This window comes from Elgaria multicarinata, chromosome 5 (genome assembly GCF_023053635.1).
Source record: "Elgaria multicarinata webbii isolate HBS135686 ecotype San Diego chromosome 5, rElgMul1.1.pri, whole genome shotgun sequence".
In the NCBI taxonomy this organism is placed as follows: Eukaryota; Metazoa; Chordata; class Lepidosauria; order Squamata; family Anguidae; genus Elgaria; species Elgaria multicarinata.
In genome coordinates this window covers 12,835,458-12,854,679 of record NC_086175.1, presented here as the reverse complement: position 1 = coordinate 12,854,679, position 19,222 = coordinate 12,835,458, and the positions used below count along the sequence as shown (strand labels likewise).

Sequence of the window (19,222 nt, the reverse complement as noted above, 5' to 3'; positions counted from 1 at the left end):
TATGAATGAACCCACTGTAAGGGAATTCAGAGTTATATGGCAGATATTTGTCCTCTCTATCTGTGTAGCAGCTTTCATGTGTGTGTATTTTTAAAACGAAATTCAAACAAAGCTCTGACATAAGGGAACATGTCACTGTCTCCAAGAAACAATTCCTTATGTTTTGAAACAGTAATTATATCTACTGACAGCTTTTTAAACTGTGCTCAATTTTCTATTCTAATGGTATGCTAGTAATAGCTGTCTGGTATTCTGTATGCAATCAACCAAAAACTTATATAAATGTAATCAAAGGGGTTTGCTCTTTTTTATTATTGTTTTTGAAAATGAGCATTCCTCTAAACAAACAATTGTTCTGATACATCATCTTTGCAACATTATTTTCTAGTGTCGCCTTGAAAGCAATTAGAGTCACTAAAAAGCACACTTTATCTGAGTAGAAAGAAGTCAATTAGCTTAAAGGCTATTAAAATAGAATTGACTTTTAATCACAGGTGGAAAATCACCTGTATTTAATGCTCACGATCCTCTATATAATGTAAAATAAAGTTTGCTTTTTAAAATAAAAATAATGTACCTCCCTTTTTGGTCTGTGGGCAAATTTAGAAAGAGGTTTTTTTTTTAAAAAAAAAAATACAACATGAATTACTGAAGAGGGTACTAGTGCATATCTTTTTAATTGCTTCCCTAAGTTAGAACAGTAATTTTCGTTCAGATAAGGGGCAGTTCTATGCTGCTAATTTCCTTTCTATTAAAAAAAACAGGGAAAAACCTGACCTTCACTAAAGTTTTACCTAACAAGCAATGTCTGCCTTGCTACAATATGTATAATCACAGATTGGTATTTCTCATTAGGAGACTATAGTATTTTACATTTCAGTATTAAGTACCTGAATAAATTGAGAATTGCTCAGAGTAGACTCAACTATTTTTAGATTTGTTTTTTGTGGGTCATCATCAGTTTTATTGCATTATCCTATGCCGTTGCATAAAACTATACACAAGTATAAACCCTAAGCCAATATTACAAAGATACAATGACAAGTAATGTAAAAATTGTCCTTAAAAAGTCACAGTTTTCCAGATCTTCAGGCAGATTGAAAATGCTGCACCCATTGGATATGTCATTATGACAATTCCACTACATCATCTCCTTGCTCCAACTCGTGTGTCATCTTTAAAGCTTGCTAAGACAAATTCAAGTATTGCCTTGATTATATTGAAGTATTTGCTTCCTTACAGAGAAAATAAGTTCAGAAATACTAAGTAATTCAAAAGTGAGTTTCAGAAGTTTTGGTATCTACTGTAGGTATATGACAGTAGTCTATCTCAGTGTGGTGCAGCCCACATACAAAAGTGAGTTTGTCACTAGTGTTAAGTCCCTTAAATTAATGTTGAGTAATAAAGTTTTAAAGATACTGAGCGCCAGTCCAAAGGTAGGTTCAGAAGCAGCCTTCAGCTTGGCACAATGTGCCATTGGGAAGTAAGATGGGACAAACCCAGCATGTACATTCAAGACTTTGCATGTACTGAAGGGTGCTCTTAGATTGCTGCTACTGAATATTGAATAAAGGCACTGCATATGTTCAAAAGAAGCTGTGGTTAATGGTTTACACTGAGCAGGATTTTTGTTCCCAGAAAGTAATAATGTTAATAATTAGAAAGCGATGGCTATGATTTGCTGGAAAATGAGAGGATGATTAAGGTATTTATCTTTATATTAGGCTACTGCTTTTTATGGTACTTATGGAAATGCACTTAGTAAATTATTCAAACTGAATAAATTTTGCATGAAATTCTGCCAACAGCTAAAAATACTTCTGAATTAAGTCACAGATGTGTGTGTTTTTTTCTTCAGGTATTTGGCATTCTTAGTTTGATATTCTATTTGGAATAATATTTCCTACTCTAAAAAATATTTAAATTTCAAGTCGTGCATTGCAATTAAAAGCTCGAGGCTTTGGTACCAGTTAATTTGCTTCTTATCGCTCTCTCAGAGCCACTTAGTGGGGATTCCTGGTGGCCTCCTATCAAGGCTCTCAACATGTCCACAGCAAACTTTTAGCAATTCTACACATTGTGTACTCCTGAACCATTCTTTTTTTTAAAAAAACAACAACAACCCAACACATATTACCTAGTTCAACTGAGTTAGTATACATACATCTTAAAGCATTACTATTTTTTTTTCCATTTTACACATTTGTAATATCCAACACAGAAGAGATGAAGAAAAGAGGAATGGGAGCTATTAGAAAAGGGGAAAAGTCACCAGGTGAGTCAAACAACACTATGGAGAACGAGAAGAAAAAATAGCCAGGAGGCGAGGAATTCATCAACAGCATAGTTGCCTGTTCTTCCCCTGGCCCCAGTCTCTTGAGCCCCAAATATCCCCATTATTTGACTAATACACCTTAACTAATGGGAAATAGTAAACAAACCATCACATCCATCACATCAGGAAGAAGCTGCTGATCTCTTGGCAGCATGAGGATTCTGACTGAGTATTTGCCCCTGTGTTTTTTGCCTTGTACGAAACTCTGATTACAAGGTAGATCTGCCAGAAGGCAACCCAGGTTCCACTTTAACTACAGTTTGCAAATGCAATCCAAACCCAGGTATAAATTCTGGTTTAAAAAAGTCCTATGTGCTATGGGCTTGTTTTTGCAGCCTAAAACAGCCGGACCATTTTTAATTAAGAAAGTGAAATGATCGCAAGCCTCCAAATGATCGCAAGCCTTATGATAATCCTATACAGTGGCAGGAGGGAGCAGTGGAGGCAATCTTTGCTTCCATATCCTCTCCCCGCATTTTTCACCAGGTAGGCTTTTTTGCTCATCTAGCATAGGCGTTTCGGAGGGGTGGGGAAGGCTCAGGATAATTTATATCCTGGCCTCTCAAGACTCCTCCCTTCCTCTCCCACTGAAAACCCACTTTTCCCTATTGCTCCATAAGGTTTATTGAGATCTTGTAAGTCAGCACCTTCTCAACGTTTCTGTTCCCAGCCAAAATGGGATCTTATCATCTAAAGCAAAATCGGATCTTATTAAATTGGGACTGAGGAATAGCAATGTAGAATCATGTAAGAGAAGTAACATAAATAGTAGATTCGGAAGCAAGTGTGTTCAAGAATCAAGACAACTGATTCCTAAATGTATCAAGTGTGTTTCCAGATAAGGCTTTTATGGTGCTATCACCCTACCTCATTCAATGTCATTGTCGTCTACTTGCAGCCCTCCCATGTTTTCGCACTCGTTCTTCCATCTTTTCTTTTACCACGGAAAACTCTACTCGAGAGTAAAAGACGGAAGAGCTACACAATACGTTTTGACCGGTAGCGCTAGGAGCCCTCCATCTGGAAGCACCCTAAGGTCAATTTCTCTCCCACCGTATACTATATGAGTCACCAAAGAATTGAGATGCTGCAGAAGAATCCTTCTGAATTACTCACTCGTTTTGTTCAGAATATCAGAGCTGTTCATATGCTAAAAATGTAGACTAGTTAAATTAGTTTCCTTAGAGAGGTGTGTTTACCTGTTGCTTATCACATGTATGTGTTTTATCTTCCAGCCATTGTTCTGAGCAATTTATTTATTTATTTATATATTTATTTATTTATTTATTTATTTATTATATTTCTATACTGCCCAATAGCCGGAGCTCTCTGGGCGGTTCACAAATGTACAGCTCAGCAATGTACAGCACAGTGTACACTGTACACTGTACAGTGTACAGTGTACAATGTACAGCTCAGCAATGTACAGCACAGGTCAAAATAATAATAGCACACTTTGGACTAGAATGTTGATAGAATAAAGTATCACAGCCAGGTTTGTGCAGTTGAAGATCCTAGCTAAACTATATTTTGGTGATTTGGGTTAGTTTTATGTGTATTAAGGAAGGAGAAAAGAAGTTACGTGTCAGGAAATATGAAAAAGATCTTAAATCTTGTCTTTGAGAGTGTAGTCATGCAGGATTGACATTGATTAGATGGAAGGCTCTGAGCGCTCCATCCACCCTAAGCCCTGCTAGCAAGAGATTTGCAAGGAGGGAGAAACAGCAGAAGCTTTTTTAGCCTCTCTGTCGTCTGTGCTGTTTTCACTTGATGGGCCTCTGACATGACCTAGTCCACCTATCATGGCTGGGGACAGGAACTGAGAGGTTTTTGGATCTAACAGATCTATGGCCTTTCCCCTCTCTGCCCACTTGCCCATCCCTGGAGCGCCAATTTCTTCACCCTCCTGAGGTTGTGGCACCAACCCTGGGAAGCAAAACTGCTGTGGAGCTTTCCATGGTGGCTGAGAGGGATGGGAGTGGGCATGTGTTTGTGGAAATCCCTGCTCAGATTTCCTCCTCCAAGGTCACAGCATCATCTACGGCCTTGGAAGGGGAAAACTCCACCATCCCATAGCCCTCAGTCACCATCTAGGGGCCATAGGGTTGTTCTCTAAGAGCAGTTCCTATAAATAAATTGAAAACACACTTCAGTATTTTAAGATTACATTGACAGGAAGCCAGATTCCACCTGAACATCAGGAAGAACTTTCTTCTTGACTGTTAGAGCAGTTCGACAATGGAACCAGTTACCTAGGGAGGTTGTGGGCTCTCCCACACTAGAGGCCTTCAAGATGCAGCTGGACAGCCATCTGTCAGGGATGCTTTAAGGTGGATTCCTGCATTGAGCAGGGGGTTGGACTTGATGGCCTTACAGGCCCCTTCCAACTCTGCTATTCTATGATTTTAAGTCATATGAACTGAGTTACTGTCTTACACACAATTACTGAGGGTAAGTCCCAAAGTACTTCCAAGTGTACATGTATAAGATTCTGTTGTTAATGTCTTACATGTGCTGGGCAGAATCCCTGGGTTTTAATTAAAAGTTTTAGATGTAAAGATTACATTTAGATGTAATATTTTCTATTTAATTTACTAATCTGGGTGAATTTTATAGCAAATGATTATTGAATTGTGACTTGAATGGTTCAGTGATTTAGTGTTGTTGTCCTGAAGCTTTCCTTGTAATCAGCAGGTGCTCTGGTATTAAAATAAATATTTTCTGCTGTTAATGATAATAATGACAATCATAATAATTGTCTGTCTTATGTTACCTGCTTCTGATTGAATTCAAATTTTGCATAATTAATAATCTCTTAAACTTTGGTTTATAGCATTAGCTTCTTCTAAAACTGAAACAAGCACAGGGAAACCAAATCAAGTTGTACATAAACTCTTTAAAAAAAGCTTGCTTGTTTGGACTTCTTTTACATTTTTTCCAATGTAATCCCTTTTAATATCTTTGGTGAGTAAATTCTGTTTTGTTACTGTTGGTTGCTTGTATAAATCCCATTTTTATAATTGGTTGTTAACTTAACAATCCTGAATTAGAGTATTTGCCTTGCCTATATTTGCAAATTAAGCACAAGGAAGAAAAATGTCTTAACCTAGATGGCCTTGCAAATTAGTACCTATGAATGTTGGGGGGTTTGTTTTGTTTTTTAAGTTGTGAACCTGTCAGCAGTGCTTCTCTATTTTATCTTATGTAAAGTGCTTTTTTCAAGTTATTTATTGGTAGTGCTGCTTTTACTGAAGTAATAGATCTGCATCCCTTCTCTCTACAGCCCTACACACACACACACACACTTTGCTCCATAGAGTGCCCCAAACCTCCAGAACTGATTCAAGGGGCAGTAGGCGAGAGGGAAATCTGTTACGACAACAGTGTCTTGTGGATGGAAACTAATGAATACAGCCCATAGTTTTGCCTAATGGGTGAAAAAAGCAACAAATGTCTGTAATAAATGCTCAGGCAGCAGCGAACAAATGACTATTTTGGGAGTAACTACCAGTGAATTCAGTACAGAAACAGAATAAAAGTTTATTAGATTCAGCTCTCAGACTTTGTCTTATAAATAGCAGAATTGGTAGAATTCTGAAACTATGGTGTTTGGCTTCTTATGCTTCTAAACTTTTAGGGTTTAAAGACCTGCTACAGCTGTATGATTCACTTTCACTTATAAAAATGTGCTGTGTAAGTAATTCCTCTGGAAAGTAAAATACTAAGCCAAACCAGGTTAGACATATTTAAATTTTACTCTCTTCTTTATAACAGGAAGGTATTATAATGACTTGCATAATTATACATTACTGTAAAAGGGTCACATGCCAGCAGGAACAAGTGTTTTGCAGCAAGCTTTGCAAAGCTTATGCAATTCAGATTGCACTTTGATTATTGCTTAGTATTTGCTTATTTAAAAAACAAATAAGCAAGCAACTAGAAGTAGATTAAACAAAATGATTATTTGGATCTTCTCTAGTTGTATAGAAAGGATTTTACTTGTGCGTTTGCTCTGCTCGAAAGGTTTCATATTAAGGCAGATTCATAGTTTAGCTGTTTTTACAAAAAGTAAACTGTGGAAATTGTAATACTTCAAGTTGACTCCCTAATATCCTGCAGCCTTGAACTGAACAGGCTTCTGAATTATGAATTAGCACAATATATTTCATTTACTGAGGACGCAATTCTATGGACTCCACCCTCTCTGTTCACAAGCCCCCAAACTCAGGAGCTTCTAAAATTCCTGTGCCCTGCCGGGCTGAAACTGATAGGGCAGACAGAGGTGATCCTTCCGTTCCCATCTCCTGTATTTTCACTTTTGGTAAGCCTGTCTAGCAAGGGCTGTTTGGATGGGAAGGGGAGGAAGCCTGGAGGAGGCTTAAGATAAATCATAATCTATCCTCTCCGGTCTCCTCCCCACCACCACCCACTGGAACGCCCACTTTCCCCCCTCTCTGAGGTTGATGATCTTGGAGGGGCAGCTGGGGCAATTCTCTCCATGCCAGTTGCGATACGGTGGATTTCTGACTTCCTCTTCCAAGGACAGAGTACTGTTTTCGACCTTGGATGAGGTATTCCAAGCCATTCTGGAGTCCCTGGGATGCATGGCCAGGGGCCATAGGATTGCTGAATCATTTCTTAAGGTAGTTTTTCTTAACTGCTAAATAGGGTGGGAGAGAGAACTACATGTTGCATATACCATGGGAATACCACTAGATGTAGCAGCCTCCTGTTGAGGTTCCGCCTTCCTATACCATAGAAAGAGCACAAATGCTAAGCTATGACCTAATCATGTCAGCTTCTTCAAATCTGCCAGTGAAGAGGAAGTGGGAAAACTCTGATATAAATATTTTAGATATTATAGGGCAGAGGAGGAAACATGTATATCAGGCGCCATTTTCAACAGCATTACTGTGGGGCGTGTAACATGCAGTTGTGAAAATAGAACTCTAATTGATCAATTTATCCACTTCCCAGATTAAGACAGTCAAAATTTTAAAGCAAACCCAAATCGGTTGGGTGACCAAAGGCCAAATTCCCCATCCAGCAGATATCTGGGATCATGTCCCTACCTTTGCTAGAGAGTCTTGCCCTCCTAACAACAAGCACAACTCACCCATGTCTTGGCACAGGGCCAGTGAGAAGGAGATTGACAATTTTCTCCCTGAAGTGGAAAAACCTCTCGATAGACACTCCCTGCTGCCATGTTGAAAGCCCATGTGAGAGGGTCACACCAGTGATATGTCTATGAGACATCCCCCCCCCCCCACAACCACAGATATTCAGGATTCCATCTTTCATGAAGGATCCCTATTTGCATAGTCCTCTCATCATGCCAAATGCCTAATTGTTGGAGTGTGTGTCCTCCACAGGGCATGAGTTTAACTGACAAGACACTCATGTGGCTTTCAGTATGTGAGGGGGCTTCTGTGGATCCCCCTTATATATTCCAAGAATATGTAGGGAGCCTTCGTACATTTTCTTACTCCAAAAACTCTGATGGAGTAAGAGTTTTCCAGCTGGAAGGAATTGTCCAGCAATTGCCACAGTCACAAGCTATAAAGCAGGTGTTAGACCGTTAGCAGGACATGGGAGTCTATTCTGTAGTGTTCCTTGTTCCCCAACCAGAAAGGAAAGCAACTTGAAATGTTCCACAGGATGGAAACTTTGTCATATATACTCATGGACTTTCATCTGTGCAACTATAGATTTTAAGGGTGGATACCTACATATAATAAGGTCATTCTAAGTTCTTATTTTGCTTCAACAGATGGCATCTGTTGCTCTTTGGGCTCTCCATTTCACCCAAAATATTTGTAAAGGAGCTGGTTGGTTTTGTGGAGCAGCTCGAGTGAAAACAGGTTATCTACATCTATAAGTATTTAGATTATCTCCTTATCAGAGTACCATCTTTGGAGAAGATACCCTCTCCCTTAACTTCAAAGTCAAGGGTTATGCTTATACTACAAAGACTAATTAGATTTCCTGCCTAACTCCTATTCAGCTGTTCGCCCTCATGTGATTATAATCATGTGATAGGAGGAGACCAGGGCCATCTCTTTCATCTCTGCAGCCTCCAATATATATATGCAGCCGACAGAAAGCTCTGGCGTGGGCTGGTCCATGAAGTCACGAAGAGTCGGAAGCGACTGAACGAATAAACAACAACAAATATATTGGAAGGGAAAGTTCTGAAGAAAGTTCTGAAGCCTGCTATCTCTGTGTAGGCTTCCTGCATGATATAGAACTCTGTGTAATCAGAGCTCTAAATCACAGGCAGGATGCCTACACACACAGAGCAGGCTCGCAGCTTCATAACTTCCACCTCCATTGCATAAAACGTGCTGGGGTCATGCAGCCAGGACATGAAATGGTGGGTCAGCAAGTGTGGCTCTGCTTTTCCGCCTCCTGTGATTCTAATTGCATGAGGCTAAATGCCTAAACCGGGCTTGGGATTTTCAACTTGTGTCAAACTTGAGTTAAGCAAGAAACCTGTGGAGAGGAACATGTGAAGCTGTGACCTGCTCCTGATCTCTTAATCATCTCTAATGAGATTTTCAGGGCGACATATTACCTTACTAGGGCTGCATCAAATATTGCAAGCTTCTAGCTGTTGTCTGTATACAAGGCAGTAGAAAAATGGACAGCAGTACCAATGAGTAGAACAAAGCAGGGAAAACACCTTCCAAAGGTGCTAGGACCATTACATCATTTGTTTCAGGTGCAAAAAAAAAAAAAAAAGTTGACTAGTTTTATATTTGAAAATAAGATTTTTCATTTTGGAGTATATGGGGTTCCGGGTTCAAATTTTCAAAGGGAAAACTTGTGCTAGAATGTTGGTTCTTATGCTATGGTTCTTATGCTGTTGAAATGTTTTGTAGCGATGAGTTACTGTTTCCCCTTATTTTTAGGCAAATCAAAGTTTTTCATGTTGTTCATTTAATTGACGTCCTTCCTTTCCACTAAAAATAGTGCTCAAAGCAGATAATAGTGATAAACATAGATAAAATGTAACATAATTAAAACATAAGCATCCGTTAAAAAAAGAGATATGAAATAGACTGCTGGTAGAAAGTAAATAAAGATGGAGCTAGCCTTGCTTCCCTTGCCAGGAGTTCTAGATTTTGAAAATAGCCACCAAGATGGCCCTCTCTCATGTTCCCATCAAATGTGCCTTCAGTAGTGGAGAGTAAGGCCTCCCCTGAATCCTGTAGGCCTCTGAATAAGTTAATAATAGCAGATATTTGTATAGATTTCCCATATTTATTTTAATTATTTATTTTATAATTATATTTATGTCCTGCCTTTTTTTTCTCTTGCAAGGAACCCAAGGTGGCTTACATAGTTCTCCTCATCTCCATTTTATCTTCACAGCAGTCCTGTGAGCTAGGTCAGTGACTAGCCCAACGTCACCCACTGCGTTTCATGGCTGAGTGGGGACTAGAACTTGGATCTTCTGAGTCCCAGTCCAGTACTTCAACCACTACACCACAATGGCTCCCATATGACTGCCAAAATTAATACTCACAGTGATGGAAGCAAGGACTGCTAACTGCCCTCCTTCACAGCAGGGTTACCAAAATCATACCTCTGTTCTCATGGCCCCATGACTCTGACCAAGATACTGCTAATGTGCGGGCATCTTCCAGGATAGATCTCCATTTTGCTGTTTCCAAGGCTAGGTTACTCATTTACCCACAAGCTTAGTAACAGAAGGTACTATGTTGTAGCTGCCCTTGCACCTCAGCTTACTGTTCTTCTAGAACCTAACAAGTTGGTGACAGTTACACTCATTTGTGCCTCCATATGCCCCATAGTCAGCAGCATGTGTTGTGAATGACAAAAAAATACCCACATGCATACACACAGAATATGGGCACATAGAGGAATGCTAGAATGTTGATGAATGCTTGGTTGCTCTGTCTGTTGTGGAGCAGATCGAGTAGGCCTCCATCATCAGGAATGGGCAATTTCTGGCCCTTAGATGCTTTGGCGCACAATTGCCATCAGTGCTAACCAGCATAGCAAGTGGGCCCAAACCCCTGATCTACATAGATGGAGATTTCTCAACCTCTGTTTTTCCAAAGGCTTTAAAAAATTTGAAGTAGCTATCGGTTGCATCAGAGCTCTTTAGTCGTTATTCTATATTCCCCTTTATTTAAAAAAAGAAAGAAGCAAATTGCATTCATTTCCTATTTGTGGATTATTTTATTCTCTCTTCTGTTTTGGCAGCTGTATTCAGGCTTTGAATGCTTTCCAAGAAGTGGCTTCATTGTCATTTCAAATCAGATTTTCTCTTCCCAACACCTCCAGGAAAAGGTGACATAGCTAGGCCCTTACTAGTAACCATGATGCATCAAGAGTGCCCCTGAAATGCAGCCAGAAACTGACAAGTGAAATTATCCTAGAGCTAATTTGTTCAGGTTTTTAAGCTATGCACAAGATTTAAAGGCATCAGCACATTGTGAATTAGGTTAAATTGGTTTATAGTAAATTTGTTGAATAAAATAATGGTTGAGATACTCCTATATAATTTAGAGCAGCCTTCCCCAGCCTAGCGCCTTCTAGATGTTTGGAATTATAACTCTCAGATTTCCTGAGCATTGGCCATGCTGGCTGGGGCTGATGGGAGTGGAAGTCCAAAACACCTGGGTGGCAACAGGTTGGGGGAGGCCGATTTAAAGATTTGGATTTCAGAACCCAAAGAACTGTATGAATTTTTAGGTAACAAGTCCTTCCAAAAACATACACAGCATACTAATCTAGTAAGAGAGCTTTTAGAGGCATGCTTTGCATGTGAGTGTGTGTGTGTGTTGGGGTGGGGGTGTATATCTAGAAAGACTAGCTGAATGCTGCTAGACTCTGGGCTCATCTACACCAAGCAGGATATTCCACTATGAAAGCGGTATATAAAAGGCAGGAGCCACACTACTGCTTTATAGCGGTATTGAAGTGCACTGACAACTGTTGGGGCCCATTGAGACATACTATATACCGTTTTCATACTGCTGTATGCTGCTTGGTGTGGCTCCTGCCTTTTATATAGTGCTTTCATAGTGAAATGAGCCCTGTGTTAAGGCTAGAAGCTGTTCAGGTTTTTGGTTGTGGGGAGACATAGTTCACAGTATAGGCCTGCCTTCTTTGCATCCCACTTTTGGACTAACTTCATCTTTTACTGAGATGGATGCTGCTCTATCTATAGTTGTTCCGACGCTCATATAAAGACTTCTGCCATATTACTTTGGTTTCTGACCTGTTTACATATATTCAGGGTCTGAGTGTCAATAGCATGGTTTGTAATATGGTTAGAGAGCGTGTCTTTCCGCATACACCTGTGGGCATGTGAGAACTCCAGGGGCAGCAGCAACCACGTCAAGCAAGGTATTGGAAAACGGATCCTCCATTTGGAATAGAGGAAGCAGCAGCATGCAATTCAATGCCAGTTCAAATTGCAGCACCCTGAGTGTGCTCACTTGGCTCTATAACTCAGGGCTGAGCCATACACCATGAGACTGTGGCCATAGCTAGACCTAAGGTTTATCCCTGGATCGTCCAGGGGTCAAACCTGTTCACCTAGGTGACACACAGGGATTCCAGTGCTCAGGCAGGGGTGAACCCTGGATGATCCCAGTATAAACCTTAGGTCTAGCTGTGGCCTGTGACTTCCAATGTTTTGTGACTGAATCACATTTAGTGCAGGTAGCCAAATATACAAAATATATTGCCAAGAGTACCTTTTAGTTGTAATAAATACCCTTGTTATTGCCTTTATTAGTCTGTCTACTTTAATTCTTGAGTGTTCTACTGTTCTTGAAATCCATTTGTTTTTTTTATTCTCACTCGCTGTGTGTCTCACCGCTTCATGTTCCCTATCTCTACCACCTCAGTTCTTCCTGCCTTCTCTCTGTCAACAGCTTACAAAGCTTCTTCCTTGAAGCACTTTGACAATGTGACCCTACTCTGTCACATCTGCTTAGTTTAGGTGAAGGGTGATTGCTGAATAATGTAGGGAAAATGTAGTGTTAGAGGAAGGGGTTCAGTCTAACATTTCAAGGTTGCATAAACTGACCTGGCATCAAACTTACAGCTCCAAGTGTTAAGTGATTGTGCAACTGTTACTTGCACATTGCAATCGTATTCTCTGTACCATAGAAATACGTATTTATCCTTTTCAGAGCCAGTCCCAACTTTAATTATGCCCTGGGAATGACTTTTAGTTTATTGTTTTTTAACCATACTTGGGGCTCATCTACACCAAGCAGGATATTCCACTATGAAAACAGTATGAAAGCAGTATATAAAAGGCAGGAGCCACACTACTGCTTTATAGTGGTACTGAAGTGCACTGACAACTGTTGGGGCCCATGCTACAAATACACCAAGCAGGATATAACACTATGAAAGCAGTATATGGTATGTGTCAATGGGCCCCAACAGTTGTCAGTGCACTTCAATACCACTATAAAGCAGTAGTGTAGCTCCTCCCTTTTATATACTGCTTTCATACTGTTTTCATAGTGGAATATCCTGCTTGGTGTAGATGAGCCCCTACTCATCTCCTTGCTTTCTCTCATGGGTGACCAGATGTAAGGAAAGAGGGCTGCTGTACCTTTAACAGTTACTTATAATATGGAATTTTAATAGATTCTTCTTTTGATAGTCAGGGTGGAGAAAATCTACACCCGCTGAAATGTCATTTTTCTGGTGTCTTCCTTTGCCTGTATCACCCTCTCTGTGTTCTTTGTTTAAAGAAAACGGTGCTGTGTGCCTGCCCTACCTAAGGTTCGGTCATGATCCATTTGTGCGTTCTTTTCTATCAGTGTGCCTGCCGTACCTAAGGTTCGGTCATGATCCATTTGTGCGTTCTTTTCTATCAGTAGAAGACCAATGCTAACAAGCATTGACTACTGTAGTAGTACACAGCTATGGAAACATTTGAATATTTGATTGTGATCAGGACTTATCAGGATGTTTGGAAAGGAGGAATGTACAGATAATAAATTGAAATGTGATGCATTCACAATTCCTGCATCAAAACCTGAGCATCAGGTATAAATAATTGGTATTGAATAATTGAAAGGAAGAAGTACTGTCAGTTGAATTATTTTATTATCTGAATATTCATTGAATGTACGATTAATAATCCGGTGGTAAAGGATACAAAAGTTTCACTCTGGATAGCTTCTCTCCATTTTCTTGTATGAAAAGCAAGTCGGCAGCTTTGTCTTTCTACGTAATAAAGCTCCAGCTGAGCCAGACTTGGTGTCTTCAACATTTATGGGACTTTTTGCCAAATGAAGAAACCTGCAGTGGGTAGAGACTGATAAAGACGAATCATAAATGTGCTGCCACACTGTGCAACCCAGTTTAAAACATTGTTCGAGACATGCCTCATATCATATTTCCAAATCTTTCTCTAGATTAGAAATAAAAGTAGAGATGTGATTATTATTATTTTTAAAAAGTGATTTTAACACATGTCATTACCCAGAACAATTTAGCTTTAAAATGTTTCAAACATAGCATTAATCATCACCTGTGCCTAGGTGTCATACATAAACCAGCTTTGGAAAGTATTGTACAGTGATCAGGTTTCATAATAGTTCAAAGTATCACATCTGTACATGCTCTCTCACTCTACCTTTCCCCATGGCTAATATGGGTGGATGTACAGCCATGGTAAGCTTAGGAACAAGTACCTGTACGCCTTAATTATATAGCACCATTTCAAGTGTACCGCAGGTCTCCCATATAGGCCACATATCTGACCCAATAAAGCATGGTCTTAATGCTGGGAATTTGATACCTTTCCAAAAGCCCTATTTAGGGATCGATTGTGCCATTTTATATTGTAAATGGATTGTAGATTTCAAACACATTTATCTATAAGTAATGGCACATATAGCTGATTTGGAGGGATACTTCACTTTTCCCAACGTGGAGATTAATATTCATGTGGAAAAAGCAAGTAAGTGGTAATGTATGGATGGATCACAAAAAAGGTATCTATTTCTCGCCAGGTATGCTTGTTGGGAAGTTATTACATTTATCTGCTTCCTGATGCATATACCCGGAGAGAAACGCTCACAGTTCCTTGCGCATTACATTTAACACTCTCTTCTTGACATGAGTAATTATATCCAAGTCAGAAAAAATAATGTGAATCAGCTCTGAGCCATGTAGTGAACCTGGCTTTCAAACACAATTTCTAGCAATCAAAAGTGAAGTGGCAAGAAAGAAAATCAAAAAACACTTTAAAAAAAGGTTTTCGAACAGAATGTATAGAGCTAGAGGTGCTTTGAGATGCTGCTATCAACTTAACAAAGTGGAAAATGTCAGACCTTTCCACTCACCATTAAGAATTAGAATCTCAAACTGAACAAATACTATTCAAAGGCATAGTGGAGAATGCATTTTTTAGCAAACAGCTTCAGAACTGGAGATGATTTGCATTTTTCTGCTTGAAGGAAGTAGGAGGTGGGGTTTACCACAGGTTTTGCTTCAATCATTTTGCATAAGGGCCTTTGACATGGGACAGCTCTCTGAGGAGTGAATTTGTTGTGTATGTGTTCTCCTACTTTTTAGAAATGTTAAGTGTACATCTAACCATAATGTGCAAAGCACTGGGACCATTTGCATAACGTGCTAACCCACACTCAGTGTGGGTGTTTTGAACCGTGAGTTGTTTGTTGAACCATGGGTTAGTGTGTTGTCTGAATGCAGCCAGAGTGGCTTGTTAAAATTGCAGTTGTGGCTGATTTTCCTCAAACATGCTACCTTGAGAACCCATGGTTTGTTGTTGGGTTTTTTAGGGTGGTTACCAAGCCACACTGCATGGTTAACAAGCCTCCCTGGATGCATTCAGACAAGACAATAACCCACCCTGTGAAAAACATGCTCCATTCAAGCAACCTGCTATCACCTACGGTTCAACAAAAACCCACCATTCAAAACAACCCACACTCAACCATTGAGTGTGGATTAGCATGTTGATTGAATAGTTTTTCTGAAAGCTACTGAAGAAATCATAATATCTAAGACTTAGGGTGCAATCCTATGCCTATGTAGACGGGGGGGGGGGGGGGGAACCTTCAAGTCCCAGCATGCCAGTTGTAGGATTTTTTGATCTAAACATGCATAGGACTGCATCCTTATTGGAGAGCTACAGTATATGGCTTATTTCTATGGAAGAAGGGGAAATCAACAGTAGACTCGAATTGGATACCAATGATTTGTTCTACTAATGACATTTTTTGGTGCATACCAGGAGCCTTTTTGAATGTTTGTGTTGCCTCTAATATGGCTATTCTTCTTTTTCAGGCTAATATGACTATTCCACAATGTCCCCCCTCTGTCTCTCTCAATCTCTGAGTTATTTACATTCGTCTATGTAAATTCAAAAAGACACATCATCTTGCTCATATAGTGCCATTCCTTTAAGACTTGTGTGTGGCTAATTCTGGTTATATATTTGTGTTATTTTCTCATCCAGTAAACTGAGCTAAATGAAAATTGCTCCTCTGTTATTAGGTTTTGAGTAACAATTGTCCCCCTGTTGCAGGAAGAGATAGAAGGGGGTATTTATTTTCTCCAAACAGCCAAAAGGTGATCATACTTCTAAAATTCGTTGAGATTGCCCAAGAAACTGTGTAAAAAACTCATCCATCATTGTGAGCCCCTGGTCAGGGAATGACAGTGCAGTAAATATCTTCAGCAGCAGCCTTTTAATGTACAAGCTGTTTTCGGTAGGGATTTTCAGCACTCACATAAAACACACTGTCATGAGTGACTGCCTGTGCTCCAAAGTCATTACTATTGGGATGATGGAACATCTTTCAGCGAATAACCAAAAAACTCTAAATGTCATGTCAAGTTTGTTGAAGCCATTTTCAAGCCTTGTTCAAGGTTACATGAATATTGAATATGCCTTTTTTAAAAAAAAAAGTTTGAGATCTATCAGAAGGTTCACTCAAAGAAAGATAGGTAGAAGACTAACTCGATTTTTTAATAAATTGCATTGTTTAAGGTCCCAATTCTAAACTGAATTTATAATTCATTCAACCTCTTAATGTAACACATTCTGGGAACAAACAGTAAGGAATGGATTATGATGTATCCAGGGGCATCTAGACAGGCACTGTTAAAGGGCTCTGGTCTGATCCAAAAAAGAAATTCATAGTTTCATTGGCAAGATAAGGTGGAAGCACTGGTTTTACTGGTAAATGGCCATAATAAACTTGTTAAAAGAACACTGTTCTTTGTTGGATAACTAAATATCAATACTTATTTACTTCCAAGGGTGAAAACTTATAAATAAAACATGAACAAAAATACCCTGGACACAGCCTCATTCCAATATAAACTATATGGACTCAGGACTTCCCTCTCTCTAGGTGAACTGGGAACCCCTATTATTTGGCTCATTGAAGTGGTAATACGGTCATTATTGAAGAAAACATTTCTCTCCATGATGGGGTTAAAATGTGCTTAAACCCATGCTTGTTCATGTCCAAAGCTGCTTAATAAGATGTATTGCATACTAACAAATATCAAGCCCCTGATAGTTACTCATCCTCAGGGAAATTGCTGCCAGTTAGGCTCAGTATCCCAATTTTATATACCAGCATAAGTGTTTTTCATTGTCACCTGCTTAACGATGCTCTCTTTCTCACTTTAAACCTACAATTTCTTCAGGGCTGCCACACGTTTCCTCCCCTCTAATCCTCAGTACAGTTCCATGATGTGGGCTGAAAGTGAGTGTAACTTGGACCATGGCAATCCAGGTTCAAATTCTTACTTCGCCGTAAAGCTCATTGACTAACTTTGGCTAAGTGCAACAGTATCCACTGTGTCACAGTAGCTTTAGTACAGATCAGCCTTCTCCAATCTGGTGCCCTCTAGATACATTGGACTGCATCCCCCAGCCAGCATGGCTGATTGGGGATCCTGGGAGTGGTAGTCCAACACATTTGAGGGGCACTAGCTTGAGGAAGGCTTGCAGGTATGGGGAAGGTGTTCTTTACTTGAGATGAGAGATACTGTACCTTTCAAATCCCTAGCAGGATTCTTAAGCTCCTGCAATATGATATTTCCCACACATCATTCCTGTTATATTAGGGGTTGCCTATAAAGTCCTTGGGAGTTTTATTCATCTATCAAGTCAGAGAGAAAGGAATACTGTCAATCTGGAAGCTTCTTGGATCCTTTTCATGAGTTAATAAATGTAAAAGCTCTTGCTACGTTTTGATTTTAGCCACAAGTGTATTCCGATGACTTAAACTGTTACATGGGGGAGGAGATGGTGCCCAATGTTCTTTTATTTCCTCTAGGAGTAATTCTTCAATCAGAGGGGTTCCTAGATGTTATTGATTTCAGTGTGAGTGATGAGTGCTCAGCATTGGCAAGCGCTCACTACTTTGGCTTTATGAAATGTAGGTTGGGATCCAAAGGGCAATGCAACCAGTTCCATGTACCCAAGAGGATTTGGGTCCTGTGTTTTTTTTCAGTATCACCTTTCTGACCACCCAGCAAACAGTTTCAGAAACAGGATTTTTCAAAACAAGTCTATGATATACATGGGAGTCTGTTACTCTTAAGGGAAAAAATGGTTTATAAATCCTGCTGGTCTTGCCTAATGTGGCTGTTTGGATCCTGACCATGCAGTGTGCTGGTCCATGGGTAATTTGTTGTTGTTATTTTAGTAACTGTTCATTTTCAAGTTGGTTTTCCTTATATCACATGTTAATCTTTGCTATTCTGGTCTTTTAATTCCTGAGCTTCAACAACGATTCACTCTCCGAAGTAATGTGACTCCTTGCCACGTAGAATTGCACAACTTTGCCAGTTTTCAAGAGTCCGGATGCTCTTGAAATCACAAAGTAACTGTGATTTGTCTATTTTATTCCTTACAGAAAACCAGAAAGCACCAACAGAAAATTTACACTCGCACCACAACATGATTGCAGTGTCATCAAGGAATCCTGTGAGCAAGGAGCTTAATCATGAGATGGGAACTAATTCATCTGCAGAAAAAAAGAAAGCTCTTTGGAAGAAGGATGTCAGCAATGGAGGCAGCAGCAGAGGGAAGGACACAGAGCTTGCCGGCTTTGTTTCTAAAGGAGAATCAATACCTGAAGTGGAGGCTTTGCTAGCAAGATTACGAGCCCTGTAAATTATTCCACTAGTTAAGCAAATACCGAGAGTTCCAAGAAAAAAGGGTTTTATGATCTTCATCAGACTGAACTTCAGAATGCAGCTGGAATTAATCTCCACATCAGAAATACCTGCAAATAGAAAATTAACACATTTGTAACTTTCAGGGAGAAGCATCCATGAGATGTTAGCTTTCAAACAAACACCTGATTTCTACTTGCTTTTTTTTCTATTTGCTTTCTGAAGTGGAATCATCTTGGTACCATGTGTATTTTACAACCCTTTGAAGTGGCACTATAAATAAGATTTTCATGGCTGTTACAAAGTTTATATGTACACTTTGTATGATGCACATATATATTCACAATTATACTTTAAACTACACATTCAAAATGGCTTTGTGTCTGAATATAAAATTGTCCTGTTGTGTTACTATAATATGGCTTTGAGAATTTACTGCTAGTAGATAGGCAATTCAAAGATAATCAAAAGGGAGAAATTTTCTGGGCTCACAGCTCTATGAACTGATATGCTTTCTTCACTATGTGCTGTATTTTAAAACAATTTTAAGCTATTGTCTTGAATTTTAAAATTCAAACCAAACTGTGTACTATATATTCACTTCTCAGCAGTTTGAAATTTTAGTAGGAAAAAAGTATGCAATACAATATTCTACACTTTATTAAGTTTTATAGGTAAACTGTGATTGCTTGTGGGATGGGTGCTGAAGAAGGC

At 39.4% G+C, this 19,222-nt stretch overlaps 1 protein-coding gene across 1 annotated transcript in view; it reads left to right on the top strand.

Annotated features, from left to right (window-relative positions):
• Positions 1-18,677, top strand: part of DIAPH3 (diaphanous related formin 3) — a 119,006-nt gene extending 100,329 nt beyond the window's left edge. The window contains exon 27 of the mRNA XM_063127427.1: positions 18,247-18,677. Within this exon, the coding sequence (XP_062983497.1) occupies positions 18,247-18,506 (260 nt within the window). The 3' untranslated portion in view covers positions 18,507-18,677. The remainder of the gene's footprint in view (positions 1-18,246) is intronic.
• The last annotated feature ends 545 nt before the right edge of the window (positions 18,678-19,222 follow it).